At 50.2% G+C, this 21,331-nt stretch overlaps 1 protein-coding gene across 1 annotated transcript in view; it reads right to left on the bottom strand.

The window, feature by feature from the left end:
• Positions 1-1,194: 1,194 nt before the first annotated feature.
• LOC135460988 (zinc finger protein 551-like) overlaps positions 1,195-21,331 on the bottom strand; it is a 72,008-nt gene continuing 51,871 nt past the window's right edge. The window contains 1 exon segment of the mRNA XM_064737969.1: positions 1,195-1,622. Within this exon segment, the coding sequence (XP_064594039.1) occupies positions 1,195-1,622 (428 nt within the window).

Below are 21,331 nucleotides of genomic sequence, written 5' to 3' on the forward strand. Positions count from 1 at the left end.
AGACTCTTGGAAAGTCCCCATGGAACCCCTCTGAGGGCCTGTGACGAATCTGATCCTTAGCAGGAAACCATCACCAGCGCCCTATTGCTATGGTCACTTTCCATGGCAACCATCACCAGGCCCCTGTTGCTATGGTCAGTCCCTTGGCAGCTCCATGGAGACCCCATGCCAGGGGTGGTTGCCATGGACACCAGCTCAGGCCTGCAGCCACAGCCCGTTGCCATAGCAACCATTGGCAGTCCCATCCCCAGGCTCATGGGATCCCAGAACCACAGAATTGGCTGAGCTGGGAGGGACCCATCAGGATCCTCCAGTCCAACTGCTGGCCCTGCACAGGACACCCCAACAATGCCAGCCTGGGCCTGGCAGCGCTGTCCAAATGCTGCTGCAGCTCAGAGAGCCCTGGAGCTGGGACCCTTCCCTGGGGAGCTGGGCAGGGCCCCAGCAGCCTCTGGGCAAAAACCTTTTCCTGACATCCAACCTGAGCCTGCCTCGACTCAGCTGAAGCCGTTCCCTCCACTCCTGTCCCTGGGCACCAGAGGGAAGAGGTTCCCACAGCCCCAGCCAGGGACCCGCTCCCAAGGCTGTTGCCATGGCCACCGGGGCTGGGACCAGCTGCGATGCTCGGTTTTCACAGGCCGGGGTTCAGGAATGGGATTCCCCAATTTCCTGCTCCCGCTAAAACCGCACTGCCCTCGCTGCCCTCCTGCCTCCCATGGAAAGCACAAAAGGCAAAGATGCCGGGCTGGGATAAGAACAATTTATTGGGAAGAGCAATGAGATAAGGAACAAATGGAACAGAAACAATATTGACAACAGAAGGGAGAAATAAAACTGTTTACAGGGAAAAATAAACACAACTCACTGGGTCTGCCTGGCCACAATTTTCCCTTCCTGTAAAGGACACTCTTCTTCTCAGGGAGAGAGAGTCCCTTTCCTGCCCCTGGCAATGACCTGAGGTGGGAGTGAATGTAATGACATGGCCATGGCCAGACCTTCATGTTTTTCAATGCCACATCATGTTACTGGGAGGGGCAGGACAAGGGACTGATGTCTTCCCCACATAGATCACAGGGAGAATGGATCACCAGGGCTCTTCCCAATGTGGATCCTCCAATGATGGATGAAGTTGGGGCAGTGCACAAAAATCCTCCTGCACTTGGGGCACTGGCAGGCCTTCCCTTACCAGTGACTTCATTGGTGATTGGTCAAAGCAGAGCTCTGGGTGAAGCTCTTCCCACACTGGGGACACTCGAAGTGCCTCTCCCCAGTGTGGATGCGTTGGTGGGTGACGAGGTTGGAGTTGTGCGAGTTGTGCTTGAAGCCCAACCCGCACTCAGGGCAGCGGAAGGGCCTCTCCTCGGTGTGCATCCGCTGGTGCTGGATGAGATTGGAGCTTCTGCAAAACCTCTTCTGACACTTGGGACATTCATAGGGCCTCTCCCCAGTGTGGATGCATTGGTGCCGGATGAGGGTGGAGCTGTTGCTGAAGCCCTTCCCACATTCCCCACACTCGTAGGGCCATTCCCCAATGTGGATCATCTGGTTCTGGATCAGGGTGCTGCTCTGCCTGAAGCTCTTCCCACACTCCAAGCACTTGTGGGGCTTCTCCCCACCATGAAGCTGCCCATGCACCAGCAGCTCTGAGCTCTGGCTGAAGATCTGTCCACCTTCCTGGCTCAAGGTGGCTCTTTCCTTCTCAGAGCACACTGGGCTGGGTTTGCAGTCTCTCCTCCTGCAGGATCTCTGGGGATTTTCCTCCCCATTGGAATTCTGCACTGTGGAGTCACTCAAAATGGAATTTTCCATGAGGTTCTGCTGTGGAGATTTTTCCTCCATGGTTTCTATTCTCAGCTCCTTCTCTGGGGGAGGAAGGACAAGGAGAGGATGGGATTTGCCTCCATCAGAGGGAAGGGGAAGGAGATCCCCGCAGTTCATCCCCAGCAGGATGGTGTTTGCACCAGGGTTGCAGCCAGGGGCCATGTTGGGCTGGGAGATGGAGCAGGAGAGAGGGGGAAAGGGGCACTGACTTCCTCCTCACCTGCCTGGGTATCCCAGGGATCCTTCCTGTTCCTCGCAGCCTCCTTTTCCATCTGGCAAAGGTTTGGGAATGGGAAATTCTGGTTTGGAAAGAAGACAAGCAGTGAGTACATTGTCTTTTCTACTGGTTTGAAGGCAAACCTGGGGGAGAGTCTAAGCCAGAATTACAATTTAATAAGAAAATGAAGATCAAGGCAATGATACAGAAACACTGCCTTAAACTGACAGAGTCAGGATATAACCCGACACCCTGTTGGTCAGGGTGGTGGCTGCAGTCCCATTAAATGGTGGCTTCAGTCCTGTTGGAGTGATGAAGGTGATTCTGTCAAAGCAGTGATCCTGCAGAAGGGTCTGGTCTTCTTTTGAAGGTCCAGTGGGGGTTATGGAGATCTTGTCTTCTCGGAATCCACTAGGCAAAGTGCTCCTGGTGTTTCAAGTCTCAGCTTATATCCAGGTAGGAATGCTTGGATCCTCCCCCTGGGCAGAGCATCCCACAATGGGATGATGGAATTTGATCAGTTCTGCAGTGACACTCAATGGCTCACTCACAGAAGATATCTCCCCTGGAGGGCGTTATTAGGGCTGAATCATGGAAGAGATAAAAAACACTGCCCCACCTTTTTATAGCAGTTTATGAAGATGAGGATTGAAAACATGCATTTGGTTACATCTTGCATTGCAACCTGAAACAGTGGGGTAATCCCTGCTCAGGGGGTGAACACCACCCCCCTTACCCAAGCCGGCTCAGGTGTAAAACCCCCACCCTGGGAATGCCACGCATACAGGGGACAATGTCACACTTGCCCTGCTCCAGGGGAGGTCTCTGTCCCGGTCACTCCCTTCCTCTCCCCCTTTTCTTATTCTTTCCATCTCTCTCTCTAATTCACATTTACTGTTCAATAAAATCCACTTTGGATTTGGTCTCATTAGGACCTTAATTGGCACAGAGGAATCTGTCTAACAATTTTCTTAACCAGATTGCGACATTATTTTGGCACAGTGAGCTCAGAGCGCTGTGGTCGGACCCCAAGTGCCTTTGACAACAGCATGGTTCTCTCCACTCAGGAGGTTGTGTTTTTTTCTGGAAGAAATCTTGGAAACTTGGACACAGTCCCTCCTTCCTCCTGGGAAACTTATGGGAGAAATGATGAAGAAAATGGCTGTTGTGGGAGGCCAGTGAAAAAGAAAATATTTTCTTGTCCTTCCTTGAAAAGTTTGTTAAAATCACTGGAGGAGAGGGAGCAAATGATATCAGCATGACTGATAAAGTTCATTTACTCCAAGGTGAGGAACCCAAGGCTGCTGAAAGTCCCAGAAGAAGCCCAGCTCAATAGCTAAATTCCCAAATAACTCCAGCCAGGGGTCATTGGCAGGATTTTTTTGGAGAGAGTTCGGAGCCGGCAGATCCCGGACTCCAGCCCTGGATATCTCCGGGCTCCCCAAGAGGAGCTTTTTCAGGGCAGAGGAGCCGCGATCACCCCTCGAGAAGGTCCCAGGGGGTCCACGTGGGGATGGCCCGGTACCGACGGGGCGGGACATTGGTTTTGGGGATCCCTGTGAGAGCTAGGGCTGTGGAACGGGGGACCCCCGGGGCGGGGAGAGGGGAAGGGGCGATACCGGAGCTGGGGGACCCCCGGCAGCCCGGAGATGAGGCAGGGACGGGACCCCCTGACCCTGACAGGGGTGTCCTGGCGTGGCTTCATGATGCTCGTATCCTATCGGTCTGTTTAGCCCATAAATGAGTTCTGCACCTTTAAGGCTGGTGCTGAGAGCGAAGGGGAGGAGGAAGAAGCTGCAGTTTGTTTTCAGACATTGCACTCACTCTTCTACATTACGGCTCCTAGATGGACAGGATGGACAGACAGACAGAGGGACAGATCTCCCCTTTGCTTTTAGTTAGTTTTTAGCTCACTGAGGCAGAGAAGTTCCCTGGACTGCGATTTTTCTTTTTCTTTGGAGCTGTTTAATCCTGCTCTGGACTGAACACCCGGAACACCACCTGCAGCTCACACCTGTGGCCCACCTGGGTGAGCCTGGACTGCGGCATTTCCAGCTCTGGAGGCACTGATAAGAGACTGATGAAAGACTGAGTGAGCTGAGCTACAGCCCAAGGAGGGACTTTCAGAGTTTGTCATCTCTTTTGGAGCAGCAGGAGGTTTTATTGCTTAATATTGTTCAATTTTTGTGCTGGTAAATGCTTTGCCTATTAAATAAAAATTTTTCCACTTCTCTTCAAGGAAATATTTTCCCAAACTGGCTGAGGGTGGGGCTGCTGAATCTGCATTCTAGAGGAAACTGTTGCCAGGCTTGCAAGGGTTCCTCAGGGGTGAAGAGATAGATGAGAATCTTGACTCCATGATCAGAAGGCTGGATTTATTATTTTATGATATATATGTTACATTAAGACTATACTAAAAGGAATAGAGAGAAAAGTTCAGAAGCTGCTAAGCTAAGAATAGAAAAGGAATGAATCAACAAAGGAGCTCTCTCTGATTCTCCCAGAGAGATCTTAGTCTCTGATTGGCCCTTAATTGTAAACATGCAACATGGGCCAATCACAGGTGCACCTGTTGCATTCCACAGCAGCAGATAACCACTGTTTACATTCTTTCTCTGGGGCCTCAGCTTCCCAGAAGGAAAAATCCTAAAGAAAGGATTTTTACGAAAAGATGTCTGTGACAAAACTCCTTTTGGAGGTTTTCAACCAAATTTGCCCTAAACCAGGACAAGGTGGTGGAAAGAAGGGGGAACCACAAGTTGCTGGATTGAGGGGAGGCTGGAGGGGGAACCTGGGACTCCAGAACCCCCCAGAATCCAAAAGCAGGACCCTGGAGAGGGGGATCCCCAGGACCCATGGCATCACCAGCAGCCCTGAGATGGAGGACAACCAGAACCCCAAAGGGATGAGACTGGACATGGGACACTATGGCTTTTTTTTATTCACTCTTGATTTTTGGAGGTTTTTATGCACATCAGGTGACTTCTAGAGATAGACTTGGGTGGGAGGAATCCCCAACACAAGACATTCACACTTGTTTTTCCACAAACCAGGATTTTCCCCAAACCATCCTGCCGTGACATCCCCCCATCCCACTCTGGGTGAGCTCAGTCCCAAACCTGACCCCAATCCTAGTCTCAGTCTCACTCCATGTTTAGACACACTCACAGTTTTGTATTTACTCTCATCCCAGTCCCAGACTCATCTAACCCCAGATCCAATCCCAACCCCAGCCCTAAAGCCAATCCCATGTCTAGCCTTAACCCAGCTCTAATCCAAATCTCAGCCCCAACTCCAAGCCCAGCCCCAATTCCAGCCCCATCCTAAATCCTCAGCCCCAAACCAAATCCCAGGTTCAGCCCTTCTGGGGGTTTGGGGGTGTCTCTGTCCCTCTGACCCTGATGATGTTTGGGTGGGGTCACAGCAGGGCTGAGAGGGACAGAGACTGCCCCGACCTCGCAGGGGTGAGAAGGTCAGAGAGCCCCCCCAGCCCCGAGCACCCTCAGCAGTGAGAGGGACACAGAGCCCCTGGTCCCCAGCCCTGCACAGGCATTCCCTGAGGCCAGAGGGATGGAGACCCCCCGAGCATCCCCTGGGCTGAGAGGGACAGAGACCCCCAAGCATCCCCTGGGCTGAGAGGGACAGAGACTGCCCCAAGCACCCCCTGGCAGACGGGTGAGAGGGAGGGAAACCCCCCAGGCATTCCCTGGGGTGAAAATGATGGAGACCCCCTGGGGAATGGCCTGGGGTGACAAGGACGGGAAAAACTCTCTCCAGTCCATCCCAAGCACTCCCAGGGAATGAGGTACAGAGACCCCTGAGCATCCACTGGGCACTGTGTTATAAATAAAAAGCTTGGCTAGGCCAATATTCAAGCAGCAATCAATTCATTAATTAATATGGTAAAGTATGAGCAATACAGTGCTGGGTACAGTGGGGGAAGTTTTCCCTCCAATTGCACACTGATAGTTGAGGCTTACAGGTATTTATAGGGGTACTCATCAGCTTTCTCAGCAGTTTCTATTCCAATTTTTACTCATCAACATTTTCTATTTCCCAATTTTTACATCACAATTCTATACACTATTGTAATTTAGTTTTTCTCAGGATGTATCCCAGATGGTGGGGGTCCAGCTTCCGAAAGAAGGAAGAAATCTCCCAGATGGTGTGGTCCAGATTCCAGATGTGGGTCCACCTATTAATTGCAAGGACTATAAATCTCATAACAGTGATGTCCAGCTTCCCTTGGTTGAAACTATAAATCCTGGAGTTGATGTTCATCTTCCTTTCTCAAGCGGCTTTTCACTGTTTTGTTAAGGTGTGAGATAAGCATGTTTCTTTTTATATATTCTAAAGCTATAGTTTCAAAGATCATTACTACAAGCAATATTCTAAAATTATGCTTCAACAGGTTATTATTGCAAAACTCTTCAAGGCTTAGCTACAAGCAGAAAGTTCCTGTCAAAAAGCAACATCCTTAACACTTTAATTCAAATGCTCCTAAATCAACTTAAGACTTATAAAGGTTAATTACAAACAAAAGATAGGTTCAAGGCCTTCTTCCATGCTTTACTTTCCTCAGTAATTACAATAATTCGTCTTTATAACTGTCCCATGGTCAGTTTCCACACATACTGCAATCACAAATACCACGCTGCCTGTATGTACCTGACACGGAACACAGCTTTGTATTTCACAGGGGGGCACAGGGATGGCTCCTGTGAGAAGCTGCTGGAAGCTTCCACCGTGTCTGGCACAGCCAGTTCCTGGTGGCTTCAAAGATGGACCCGCTGCTGGCAAAGGCTGGGCCAGTTACAAATGGTGGCAATGCCTCTGCGATAACAGATTGAAAAAGAAATCAAAATAGAGATTGTGGTGCAGTTTTAACTCCAGTCAGAGGAGAGCAGAGGGAGAACATGTGAGAAGAACAACTCTGCAGACATCAAGGTCAGTGCAGAAGGAGGGGCAGGAGGTGCTCCAGGCACTGGAGACCCAGGCACCCTGCAGGAGAGCCATGGAGAGAGGGGCCCTGCTCCCAGGCTGGAGCAGCCTGTCCCTGGAGGAATGCACCCCCTGGAAGAGTGACCCATGCTGCAGCAGTTTGGGAAGGACTGTTGTCCCTGGCATGGACTCACACTGCAGCAGTTTGCAGAGGGCTGCTGCCCCTGAAATGGACTCACATGGGAGAAGCTCCTGCAGAACTGTCTCCCTTGGGAGGGACCCACGGCGCAGCAAGGGAACCACTCCTCTCCCTGAGCAGGGGCAGAAGCCATGGGTGATGAACTGACCATAACCCCCACTCCCTGTCTCCCTGCACTGCTGGGGTGGGTGGTAGAGCTGGAAGGAGGGAGGTGAGAGGCTTCTTTTATTTCCCCTTTTCCTGCTCTGACTTTGTTAGTAATCAATGAATTTCACATCTCTAAGCTAAGCCTGTTTTTCCAGGACAGTATTTGATGAGTGATCTTGCACAGTCCTTATCTCAACCCATGAACCCTTTATTAAATTCTCTTTGTCCAGCTGCACAGGGGAGTGAGTGAGCAGCCCACATGGATGCCTGGCATTTGGCCTGGGTCAACCCACGACACCTTGGTACCACAGGGTCACAATGGACCCTTGGTTCTATGGGGTCTCATTGGTTCCATCAGGCCCTGCAGGGCCACTTAATTCAACATGGCCCCAAAGTTTCACAGTGGTCTCCAGGATTCCATGAGTCCCTGCAATGTCAAAATGGTCCTTTGGATCCATGGGGGCCCACAGTGTCACAATGGGCTCCTTTGGTTCTACAGCTTCACAATGGCCCCTTGGTTCCATGTGTCCTGCACCGTTCCATGAATCCTTAGTTCCATGAGGTTCTGTAGGGTCACAATGGTCTCCTTGGTTTCATGGTGCCACAGTTGCCATAATTTCCATGGTATCACAACTGCCCTTGGATCCCAGGAGGCCCCAGAGTGTGACAATGGGCCCTTGCTGCCATGACGCCCTGTTGTGTCACAATGGTGTCCATGATTCCATCAGGTCCTGAAGTGTCACCATGGACAGTTGGTTCAATGACACTCCACAATGTCAGCATGGCCCCTTGGTTCCACAGAACCCCATTGTGTCACTGTGGTCCCTTTGGTTCCAAGGCTCAGAAGTGCCAGAATGACCCTTTGGTTCCATCAGGCCTTGAAGTTTCAAAATGGTCTCCATGGTTTCATGAGCACCTTCCCCTGTGTCACAAAGAGACTCTTGGTTCCCTGAAGTTCTTCAGTGTCACAATGGGCCTTTGGTTCCAAGAGGTTTGGTAGAGTCCCAATTGACTCCTTGGTTCCATGAAGCCCTGCTGCGTCACAATGCCCATGGTTCCATGAGTGTCCATGGTGTCACCACGGTCTCCTTGGATCCCCAGTATCACCATAGTCTCCTTGGTACCATCCAGGCCTTGTAACAAGAGACAGTGAGCCATTTTGTGCCTTAGATGAAAGGCTGCTGAACCCATGGTTGTGAGGCTGTGTCACTGATAAGAAACAAAAACCACATGAATCTGAATGCCAAATATAATCTCAAATACTTTCAGTCCCAGCTTCCACAGAGGTAGAAAATACAAACAGAGATTCCACAGTAAATCAAAAACAGGGACCATATTTGGAATGCAGGCAAAATGCATTCAGTGCATTCCAATGCACTCGATATGACTGGGAGGTGATAATCCCTTCCAAGAGTGAACTTAAGAAGGGCTGACTATTGAAGGAACTGCAGAGAACCACAATATAAGAAAGGTAGGTGGCACAGGTAATTCTGTGATAGGGAGCCCAGAAAGCTAGAGCAGATGAACCAGTGCAGTTACCACCCAGAAGATCACGTTCACATGCTGTGGGCAGCAACCCCATCAGGCCGTGTCACCATCCCCTGGTACAAGGGGAGTCACGATGGTTTGTTTCACTGATCTCAGGGTGCAAAGACACACAGCAGAGGACTTTCAGTATTAACCAAAACAAATGTACCTTTTATTGAGTGCCCACAGCAGATGCAACAGAAGGATTAGAAAGGAGATAAAGGATAGAGAGACAGAGAAAAGGAGGGGGGGAATAGCTACCAACAGAGAGATGAAATCCTTGTGGTCTGGCCAATAGATCCGTCTGGTCACGTTGGGGAGAATCTCAAAGTCTTTGGTTAACTCAGAGGTCTTTCATAATCTACCGCTGGGAGGGGAGCAGGACGGCACATGGAGGGAACAGTGGAGAATAATTCCCTTGGGAACAGGTACAGACAGTCCAGTTCTGAACAGCACAAACCGGTGCCAGCAGTGAGCAGGGCCCGTTGTTTCAGAACTGGTTCCTATGGGAAACATCCCGCTTCCCATGGCAGACATCCCACTCCAGTCAGGCCAGCACCCTGGGTTAGAATTTGAAGGGTCTCAGTCTCAGTCCTTGGGGAGGGCTTCAATCTCCGTCCTTGACGGCGGCTGTGAGGCAGATGAGGGATCTTTGGACCGTCTCTAACAGACTGACATCCCAAAACATAAAATTAATTATGCATTTGCCCTTAAAAAATTTAGTGAAATAATAAAATTATAATTATTTTTATTATTTATAATAGTATTAGTCTATATTGGAATTATCAAATTTTAATATTTATATTATAAAGCCCATACCTTTTTAGCAAGCAAAAAATTTATTGGTCATTGGCTCTAGAGTAACACAATTCCCAACATTAATTCATTGACCAGTGTGGCTATTGATTTCTCCTTCTTTATTCTAATTAGTCCTATTTTCAATCCTTTTGTAATATTTTTTATCATTTTCACACACAGGGTAAAAGGGGACACTTTAGGGTCCGTGGAGACATTTCTGGGGCACATTTGGGGTAGTTCTGGGTCTGGAGAGGGAATTCAGAGAGAACTTGAGGGTCTGGAGGATGCCTGGGGGAGCCGGGTGGGCACCTGGAGGGGCACTCAGGGATTCCGAGGGACAGTTCGGAGTCCGGGGCAGCACTTGAGGGTCCAGGCTGGCCCTTTGAGGTCAGGGAGGGGAATTTGGGGCCCTTTGGGGTCCAGGCGGGCCCCTGGGGGGCTCTGACGGGACTCTCTTTGGGGCGCGGGGGGTGATGGGAGTTGTAAGCGCGGGACTCATACAGTTTAACGGGGCCGCGGAGAATCACGGGAGTTCGAGGTGCAGCTGCAATAGCTCTCGGTGGGGCGTGGGGCATGACCGGAGATGAAGTCCCAGCTGAAACAGCACTGGACATGTGCCGTGGAACTTGATGGGAGCTGTAGTCCCGAAAGTGGCTCGAACACTTTGTTTGGGAGTCCGGGAAGGCTCCTGGGGGACACTTCTGCGTCCGAGCCACGACTTGAGATCCTCGGGTAAATGTAAATGGTTCGAGAAAACTTGCAGGGAGCTCAGGGAGCTCTAACCGGGCTCTTTAGGGCGGGGGCACGGCAGGAGTTTTAGGCCTGAGACCGTTCTGAGGGGCCCTGAGGCCGCGGGGGAGGAGAGGAGATGAATTCCCAGAAGTGGCTGTACCTTGCATGTGAGGGGTTGGGAGCACTCAGGGGGTCCGGGGACGCTTTTTGGGAGTCCCAAATGGGAACTGAGGGGGCACTGAGGGATCCTGGAGGGTCTGGGGAACACTTAAGGGACAAACGGGTGGCAGATCCCGTGGTTCTGTGGAGCGCGGGGCATGACAGGCGTAGTAGTCCAGCTTCCATGGGGCTGAATCGGGCCGCGGGGCATGACGGGAGTTGTAGGTGAAAATATGCCACGCATCCTAGGCCCCGCCCTGGAGGACCCGATCCCAGCGCTGATTGGCTTCGGGCGATGATAGGCGGAACTCTAGGCAAATGGGATGTGGCAGAAGCGGGAACAGCCCATTCAACTTCTATAATCCCTCCCAGTACAGCCCATTTCATCCTGAGTACAGAGCAGTACAACCCCACTACAGCCCAGTTCATCCCAAGTACAACCCAGTTCAACCCCAGTGCCACTCCAGACCCTCCCAGTACAGCCCAGTCCCTCCCAATACACCTGAGTTCATTCCCAGTCCCTCCCACTTCATCCCAATGTCATCCACAGAATCCTCAGTCTTCTCTGCAATGGCCCCAGTGTCCCCAGTTTGCACTCGTATCCCCCAGTACCAGTCCCAGTTTGTCCCAGTCCTCCCCAGTGTCTCTCCCAGTATGTCCCAGTGCCACCCACAGCATTCCCAGTGTCCCCAGTATGTCCCAGTCCTCCTCACTGTTTCCAAGGACAGTTTAATTTCTCACAGTGGCCATGGCAGCCAAACCCAGCAGTGGAGTCAGTGCAGTGCCCATGGTCACTGCCCCTTGCAGGGGCCCGGTGCAGCCAGGGCTGATGATCCACCCTCACAGCTGGCCCAGGGCAGCTCTGCAGTGGCTTTGGTGGCACCTGGGGCTGGCACACACCTGAGCAGTGTGTCTGTTTGCACTGGGGAAACTCAGCAGTTTCAGTATGCTGCAAAGAGTACAAAAAGGGCAAAATCCCTCTTAGGCTGGGTGCAGCCAGCTCTGCAAGCACAGCAGGTCCCAGGGGAGTGAGGACAGACAGGATGGGGCTGGGCAATGTGGAGCAAGGTTGTCCACACTGGGTCAGAGCTCCAGGCACAGCTTCTATGAGCAGGCCAGAGCTGCTGAGGAGAGGCCCTGAGTCAATATCGATCACAGAATGCTGCAATCACCTCTGCTCTAAAGAGAAATTTAACAAAAGACACCCTTTAAAATAGGAATGTATCTTTTATTACTGCTCTTTGAAATCTTTCTCCATAACTGAAGGAGGAAAACTTTCATGACCTTCTCAGGTCTTTGGTGTTGTTTACATCAGACTCAGTCCTTGAGAGTGTCTTGAAAAAGCTTCTCAAGAACAGAAAGTTAAATTTAAAGTCCAAATTGTCTTGAAGTTTTAATGGGTCCCACTGAGGGACACCACTGAGAAAGTGTCCCCAGGTTCCAGTTAGAGCAGAACACTGGAGGCAGTAACGACAGGTGGGGACAAGCGAGGCAAAGGTGTCTCTGGTGCTGAGCACACCTGGATGTGTTTGAGGAATGCCAAGGGACAAGGCCTGAGCCCCAGCCCCTGGCCAGGAAGATCCTGTCCCTCCCTCCTTGCTCAGGGCTCTTCCCGGGATGGGCACTGGCATGTGGGGACGTGTAATGGCAAGGGCAGGAGCATGGGGCGGCCCCTGCCAGGCTGCTGAGCAGGGACAAGGAGGCAATGAGGCCCCAGCCCTGCAAGGGTCACTTGTCCCCTCGTGGCCTCAGGCCCAGGCCCAGCAGCCACGGCCAAAGTGCCGCCCAAGTTGGCTCTGGCAGGGCTGTCTTGCAGCTGCTGCCCATCCCTGTGCCCTGTGCAGCCCAGGCTGTCCCACGGGGTCCCTGCCCTGTGCCTCTGTCCCTACAGGCTGTCAGCATCCCCCGGCTGCCCCACCTGGCTGGGCCCTTCCTTTGCTGACAGCTCTGCCTCCTGCCTGCCTCTGCCTGCCCACACAAGGCCTGGGGCAGATACCAAAAGGGTTCATTCCATTTTTACTGTGCCTGTGAACTTTCAGCACAAGAACAAGGCATGCAGGGGCTGCTTTCCCAGCAGGAAGGGTTGGAAGAGAAGATGAAGACATCTGGCTCAAGGGTGCAGGGATGGAGAAAACAAGGATTGAATCTGGGAACTTGAGGTGGGTTTTATGGAAATGGGTAAATTGTAATTCACATTTAGTGACTGTATATAAGCAACACACTGGTAGAATTACATGTCCATGTGAGGTTGGGAGTTATCCCTCACTAGAGCTCTGGCCTGAATAAATGACACCCTCTGAAACAGCAAATTCGTGTACAGGCACAAAGCAGCTCTGTGCTCAGTGGGGTGGAGACTGAGGAGAGCAGAGGAGCCCTGGGAGGGATTGAAGGGAGGTTTCAGAGATGGTGGATCCTTTAGGCATAATAGAGAACAGCCAGAGAAATAAAGAATTAATGCAAAGGGCACATAGCGAGAGCAAGACAGGACCAAAACAGAAAGGAATTTCCCTGCCAGGGCAGGGCTGCGATGCAGCATGGTCCCCAGAAGGAGCCTTTATGTGGGCAGGCAGAAGCAGGCAGTCGTGTCCCTCTGTGGGAGCCATTAAAACTTCAAGACAATTTGGAGTCTAAATTTAACTTTGTGTTCTTGAGAAGTTTTTTCAAGATACTCTCAAGGACTGAGTCTGATGTAAACAACACCAGAGCCCTGAGAGGGTCATGAAAGTTTTCCTCCTTCAGTTATGGAGAAAGATTTCAAAGAGCAGTAATAAAAGATACATTCCTATTTTAAAGGGTGTCTTTTGTTAAATTTCTCTTTAGAGTAGAGGTGATTGCAGCACTGTGTGATTGCTATCAACCCAGGATCTCTCCTCAGCAGCTCTGGCCTGCTCACAGAAGCTGTGCCTGGAGCTCTGACCCAGTGTGGACAACCTTGCTCCACATTGCCCAGCCCCATCCTGTCTGTCCTCACTCCCTTGGGCCCTGCTGTGCTTGCAGAGCTGGCTGCACCCAGCCTGAGAGGGGTTTTCCCTTTTTGTACTTTTTGCAGCAATCTGAAACTGCTGAGTTTCCCCAGTGCAAACAGACACACTGCTCAGGTGTGTGCCAGCCCCAGGTGCCACCAAAGCTGCTGCAGAGCTTTCCTGGGCCAGCTGTGAGGGTGGATCATCAGCCCAAGCTGCACCGGGCCCCTGCAAGGGGCAGTGACCATGGGCACTGCACTGACCCCACTGCTGGTTTTCGCTGCCACGGCCACTGTGAGAAATTAAACTGTCCTTGGAAACAGTGGGGAGGACTGGGACATACTGGGGACACTGGGAATGCTGTGGGACACTCTAGGATATACTGGGAGTGACACTGAGTATACTGGTGCAAACTGGGGACATAGGGCCATTGCGAAGAAGACTGGGGACAGTGGGGCATCCTGTGGATGACATTGGGATGAACTGGGAGGGACTGGGAATAAACATAGGTGTATTGGGAGAGAGTGGGCTGTACTGGAAGGGCACTGGAGTTGTAGTGCCAACAACTCCAGTTGTAGGGTTCTACTTGGGATGAACTGGGCTGTACTGGGGTTGTACTGCTCTGTACTGGGGATGAACTAGGCTGTATGGGGAGGGACTGGAGAGGTTGAATGGGCTGTTCCCGCCTCCACCGCATCCCATTTGCTGAGATTTCCCGCCCATCATCGCCCGAAGCCAATCAGCGCTGGGATCGGATCCTCTGGAGCGGTGCCAAGGGTTTTCATTGTCCTTACTACTCCCGTCATGCCCCGCGGCCCGATTCAGCCCCATGGAAGCTGGACTACAACGCCTGTCATTCCCCCCGCTCCACAGAACCACGGGATCTGCCACCCCTTTGTCCCTTAATGTCCCCCAGACCCTCCAAGATCCCTCAGTGCCCCCTCAGTTCCCATTCAGGTCCCCCCAAAAGCATCCCCAGACCCCCTGAGTGCGCCCAACCCCACACATGCCCGGTACAGCCACTTCTGGAAATTCATCTCCTCTCATCCGCCGCGGCCTCAGAGCCCCTCAGAACACAGTCCCGCTCCTAAAACTCCTGCCGTGCCCCGCGCCCTAAAGAGCCCTGAAGATCTCCCCGAGCTCTCCCGCAAGTGCTCTCGAACCGTTTACGTTTACCCGAGGATTTCAAGTCGCGGCTTGGACGCACAAGTATCCCCCAGAAGCTTTCCCAGAACCTCAAACGCTGCGTTAAAGCCACTTCTGGGACTACAGCTCCCATCATGCTCCGCAGCGGACGTACAAAGGTTATGCAGCCGGGACTTCATCTCCCGTCATGCCCCGCGCTTCCACCGAGAGCTATTGCAGCTGCGCCTCGAACTCCCCTTATGCTCCACGCGCCCATTAACCGTATCAGACACGCGCCCACAACTCCCATCACACCCCGCGCTGCAGGGGGCCCCGTCAGAGCCCCCCCGCTTGCTGTCCCGGACCCCGAAGCGCCCCAAATTCCCCTCCCTGACCTCCAAGGCCCCCCTGGGCCCCCAAGTGCTGCCCCAGACCCTGAACTGTCCCTTAGAATCCCTGACTGCCCCTCCAAGTGCCCACTTGTCTTCTCCGAGTGTCCTCCAGACCCTCAAGTTCTCTCTGAATTCCCTCCCCGGACCCAAAACTGCCTCAAATGTGCCCCAGAAATGTCTCAATTGTTATGAACAAAAATTCAGTTAATATTTTTTTTGTGAGAAAGAGTTACAGAGATGCAGCCAGATCTGTCTCTGCCAGGGTTCTTAGTGCTTTGTTATTGTAATCATGGGTTGTTGAATCTTATCTCCTCTTTTGTATTAGTAAAAGGCCTGGCTGGGTGGGGTGATGGCCCTTCCCCGAGGCTAAGTTATACCTTTCCCAGAACAGTGAGGAGAAGAGACCTAGAGGGAGGGGTTATGCAAAGTGACTCCACCACCAGTATGCTGCGGGGGACTACAGCTCCAAATGCACAGAGAAAACCCCAAAAACATCGAGCCAAATAAGAATTGAGAGACTAAAGTGGTGTCTGGACATGAGGAGCCGATTGCTGAGCCTGCAGAGATGCGGAGTCCCTCTCGCCCTGAGCAGAGAGTCGTCCCGACGCCAGGACCAAGCTGGACAAAATCACCAAAGGGCAAGATCTGACAGGGACATCACGCCCTAAAGGCTCCCACGAGGACCGGATCCCCCGGCTCTGCCCCTAGCGGACAGAGCTGCGCATATCCTCCTCCTCTGAGTCGCCCTGGGAGACGCGATGGGGACTGCAGTCCTGCCGAGCCGCCCAATCCTGAGCTGATCACTTTTAATAAAGGCATTAAAAAGGAGAAGAAGTCTCCTGGCCCTGTTTATTTCAGCTGGGGGCGCTCGTCCGGAATAGCCACGCCCAAGAAGATTCATGACTGGCCATCTTGGACTTCAGGACAGCTGGCTACCAGGACCAGAGGGATCGGCTCAGGACCAGCGATGCAGAGGAGCACCGGAGCACTGGATTGGTGAGAAAGCCGGTGGCGGGAGCGGGAGACGTGCGCATGTGTGTGTGAATGAGTCGGAGGCCGGCAGCCAGACCTTCGAAGTGAGAGCGGACCTCTCAGTACCGCGTTTCCGGACTCCTGCGAAGGGGCCGGCCGGGAACAGGGGGTGGTGCTTGGAATTAGTGTGAGTGAGCCGTCTCCCAAGGGGGAATAAAGGGCCCCCCCCCCTCCGGGCGTGCGGAGGGAATATTTGTATGAGTGGCATGCACCCAAAATAGGCCCTGACAGAGGGAAGTCAGGCAGATTTGTCAGTCCTGAGAAGGATTCGGGTAGCATTTGTAAGTCTCGAGAAGGATTCGCGTAAGATTTTGTCAGTCCCGAGAAGGATTCGGGTAGCTCACAAGCCCTGCAGGCAAAAGTAAGTCCTGACACAGGAGTCAGGCACAAACCCCAATGAAGGAGGCTATGGTTTGCTTTTAAGTCCTGATACGGTGAAGCCTAAAAATTGGCGGGTTAGGCAAACTAAAAATCAGGCAGTTGTTTTTCCTGACTGAGGGAGTCAGGCACGAACCGGATTCTTAGGCCCAGGCTTCGTGTGTTCAAGTCCCGATAGATGTAAGACCTGATGTGGGGAAAGTTGGGCAATCAAGAGATTGGGCAGTTGTTTCAGTATAAAGTCCTGAGCATCAGGCAGAAATTTGAAGTTCAGTGGAGGAGGCTGAAGCTCCTCAAAGAAGGTTCTTTTTGAAATTACCGGTCAGTAAAGGCACCTTTGGGATTTTTTTACTGTTAAGACCTGTAAAATGGGAGGGTGTAATAGTAAAAAGACCGGCAAGAGACTGAGGGACATACCTCCCAATAGTCCCTTAGGAGAACTGCTAGTAAAATGGGATTCTATAGAGGTCACGGAGGGATTAGATAAAGTGAAAATGATCCATTTTTGTATGGAAGTGTGGCCAGAATTAGAGTTACAAGGAGGATGGCCTTGGTGTGGGACCAAGGATAAGTGGATGTGCCAACAATTAAATAATTATCTGACAGCTCGAGGAGATACTGATCCTGAGCAATTATTGTATGTAGCTTGCTGGTTAAAGAGCGCTGTTGGGGATGAAGGGGTGCAAATTTGTAAGGTACAGAGGAAGAAAGAGGGGAATGAAGGAGGGGATGATAGGACTAGTAAAAGATGGGATCCTCTGGATTATTTGCCTCCTTCTGCCCCTCCACCTTATAATCCTCTTCTTCAAGCACCTCAAATGGCAGGTCTGGTTCTTCCCCCGGCTGCCATCTCATTACCACCTGCTCAAACTCCTCCTTCTACCTCTTCAGCTTCCGCTATGATAAACCCAGTATCCCCTCCAGTTCCTTCTTCACCACCACAAGTGCCTACTCCACCTGCTGCATTCTCCACCCCTTCTCCAGCTGCATTTAATATTAACTCGGGCTCTTCTCCCCCTCCTATTGCTGTCCCTTTACCTCCTCCTAGTTGGGACACAAATGCCTCCTCGTCCGATAAACAGCTATCAGCAAATACACCTGCTGATGGGCAGAACGTTCAGGGTAACCCAGATATCCCTCAAAGTAGTTTGGCATCTGAAGATGGGCCGTACTGTAGCACCAGATCCAAGACCTCCAAGGCAGAGAGACTCTTTCCCCTCAGAGAGGTTCCTATGGGAGGAATAGCTGGAGGTGTTGCCTTTGTGAATGCTCCCCTAACTGCTTCTGAGGTGAGAGGATTCAAGAAAGAGTTGGGGCAATTAGTTGAGGACCCAGTGGGCATAGCTAACCAAGTAGATCAATTTCTAGGTCCAAATATCTACACTTGGAGAGAGATGAATTCCATCCTGAGTATATGATTTTCCCCAGAAGAGGTCCAGATGATTAGGGTGGCTGGCATAAGAATTTGGGAGAAAGATAACCGTCCAGGACCCCAGGTGCCATCAGGCGAACAGAAATTGCCACTAACGGATCCCAGCTGGAACTCTAACCAGGAGGAGGGGAGGAAGGCCATGATGGAATATAGGTCTTTGATAATACGGGGGATCAAAGAGTCAGTTCCCAAAGGAACTAACACCCAATTGGCATTTGAGGGCACACAGGAGAAAGAGGAAGCTCCTGCTGCCTGGCTTAACCGCCTAAAGCGGAACTTCCAGTTGTACTTTAGAATAGACCCAGACACCCCAAAAGGTCAAATGCTACTAAAAGTCCAATTTGTTACCAAATCTTGGCCTGATATACGGAGAAAACTGGAAAAGATGGAAGATTGGCAAGAGAAAGACATTAATGAGTTATTAAGAGAGGCATTGAAGGTGTATTTAAGGAGAGAGGAAGAAAAAGCAAAGGCCAAGGCTAAGATCATGGTTGCTGTAGCTAGGGAAAGTGCAGGGTGGGCGGGACCACCACCAGGAGGAGGCAAGGATAGGCTTCTTGTACTGTCAGATGCAAGAGGGATAGAGACACCTCAAGTCTCTTTAAGAGAACGATATTGCTATTACTGTGGAGAGCCAGGACACACCAGGACGTTTTGTAGAAAGCTCAGTCTCGATGCAGCAATAGCCAGGGAACAAGATAATTTAGGGAAGATCCTTAGAAGTGACGAGTAGAGGGTCAGGGGCTTTATACTTTAGGGGACCCGATGCAACATCTAGAAGAGCCCTTGGTAAACTTTGAGGTGGGACCCCTAAATGAAGAATTAGAACTTTTGGTTGATACAGGAGCAGATAAGTCCTGTCTCAACAAAGTAACATCTGAAGTTAGAAAAAAACAGCTAGGTAGAAAAGAGATCCAATACCACCAAAACTGGCAAGTAAGACTTAACTTGTAATAAGTAGTGTGAAAGTAAAAGGTACCTTATTGTTGTCTTGTGTGTGTGAAAGTGAGTCACAAGAAAAGTCAGCCTCAACTTCCCAGGCAGGTGAGAAGGGGGCAGTGGAAGTGTGTGTGCTCAAACAGTTGGTCCGGGGGGTGACCAAAGTGTGTGTGTGTGTGTGTGACCTGCAAACCAGACTAGTGCTCCCCAGATGGGTGAAGGAGCCGTAGCTGTAAGAGTGTGAGTGACACGCAGACAGCCTCACAGGTAAATGTGCACCAGAGGCAACCAGAGTCTGGGCCCTTCCAAGAGGCCCAGAGATACTGAGACCTGTGGGCCAACCCCAAGGTGAGGGGGGACTATAGGGACCCGTGATTTTCTAGCAATAAGTTTGTGTCTTAAAGGTGTGGAAGAATGTGTGAAAGTGAATGAGAAATGAGAGAGTGAATATAGACGAGTTAGAATTGAAGTAATGTAGATTGTGCATTATAAGTTTTACCACATCTCCTTAGAGAGAAGTGTATTGTGTAGAAGAATGGTGTAAGAAAAAAAAAAAAAAAAAAATTAAGTGTAAGAGGTTGAAAGAAGTATTTAAGCTCTAAGTGAAAGTAAGAAACAGAAGCAAAAGATAAATAAATAAGATGTTGAAAAATAGAACAGAAAACCAGTGAATTAAATACACAGAAAAATAAGAGAATAAAAGTACTTTGAGAGTTAACTTAGCTGAGAAATACAACTCCTTGCAAAATACAGAGTATGTAGAAGTTGATGAGAGAAACATACAAGCTATGGAAAAAGAGAAATTACTGATAACATAAAACAGAGAAGCTGAGTTTTGATAAAATCATTAACAGCAGACCATTAATGCCTGTGTTTGAAAGCCCGTTTCAGGTATTCTTCATTACTAAGACGGTTGGACTCACATCACTCTCACCCCCTGGCATTGGACCAGGATTCAACACCAGTTTTTTCCGTCTGGCATTGGACCGGACTGCACCCCATTCTCCCCCTGGCATTGGACCAGGATTCAACACCAGGTTTTTTTCCCCTCTGGCATTCTGGCATTGGGCCAGACTCCCAGTTTTTCCCTCTGGCATTGGGCCACAGTCCACACCACTCACCTCCGGGCGCTGGATAAAGATTCATCCACATCACAAGTTAATTCACCTGAGTATACTGGGATTTAAAGTTGACTCTCAGGAGGAAGAGTCAAAAAGACTGAACTGTATAGGAAAAATTGGTATCAGAGTTCTAATATTGCTTAAAATGTTTCAAAACTGTTTTGTGTAAAATATTTTGGTAAAAAGTTTAGGCTGTAAATAAGTAATTCTGGTTAAGTTCCCCAATATATTTCTAAAGACTCCAGGTTAATCCTCTACAGAACACTCCCCTGGGGGGGGAAACTAAAATTTGTAGGGAACAGACCAAGAGAGGCTTAACCAGAGAAGTGGGTAGAAGGGACCCTAAAGAGCTTGGAAGCTTCTCCTCAGTAAAAAAATTCCCCAAGAGGCAAGGCCGGGTGGGCAGGCTGTGCAAGATGACCCATACCGGACTCTTGGGAAGGGTAGTAAGCTAGCTCTAACTGCTGGTGTTGCTCTAGGAAGCCCAGCTGAGCTGTGCAGTGAGTGCTACCAACCCCGCTATGAAAAAGAAGTGAGCTCCTTGTCGAGAGTCCACATCAGTTCTAACCCTGATTGTGTTAACCCCTCCCAATTGGTCCTTTATCAGAAAAATAAGAGAGTGTATTGGATAACCCAGAATACTGCCACTTTCAGGCAGCCACTCCTAGGAGAGTGCCCTATAGGAGAAACCTGGTTGTGCTTTGAATGTGATGCTGCTGAAACAAGCTCAGCAGATCTAGTAAAAAGCAAAGAAATGGTGAAAATGGTAAGAAAAACTGTTTGTTACAAGTATTTATATGAGTGTACTGGAAAAGAGATAAACCCCTTTTGGAACACATTTCAGGGGAGCTCTAAACCCCTAAGTTTAATCTCATCTGGCAACTGCATTGCTAGAGTGATAAAACCAATTTCCTTATTACCCAAAGAAACTGGATCAAGTTTGGGAGTTCCTATATATAATGATTTCAGACAAATAAGACAAAACTGGGAAAGTGAAATAGAAATTGAGAAAATCCAAAATTCTAAAAGCCAAGTTCGGATCCCAATATCTGTGTTGAACAAAGTCATCCGGCTCCAGACAGTATTAAAAATAAAGAATTCAATTATTAGAGACATTTCAAACAAAATAAAAAGATTAGCATGTGTAAATAATCAAGATCAAACTCCTACACTTGATCCCAGTGGGTGGGAGAACTTAGAGATTTTCAGAAGAAATGTATGGAAAAAGGTGTTTTTTCTCACTGTGTGTAGACTTGGAGGATTGCTCTTTTTACTGTGCTTATTTATCTGTTTTAGTAAAATAGTATTAGCTGTACAGACCAATATGAAGAAACCAAGAAAAGTAACAAGGTTAAGTAAGCATGATTACCAAAGTGCACAAGAGATTTATAGTCGATTCAAAACAAAA

Source organism: Zonotrichia leucophrys, unplaced genomic scaffold (assembly GCF_028769735.1).
Source record: "Zonotrichia leucophrys gambelii isolate GWCS_2022_RI unplaced genomic scaffold, RI_Zleu_2.0 Scaffold_144_113797, whole genome shotgun sequence".
Classification (NCBI taxonomy): domain Eukaryota; kingdom Metazoa; phylum Chordata; class Aves; order Passeriformes; family Passerellidae; genus Zonotrichia; species Zonotrichia leucophrys.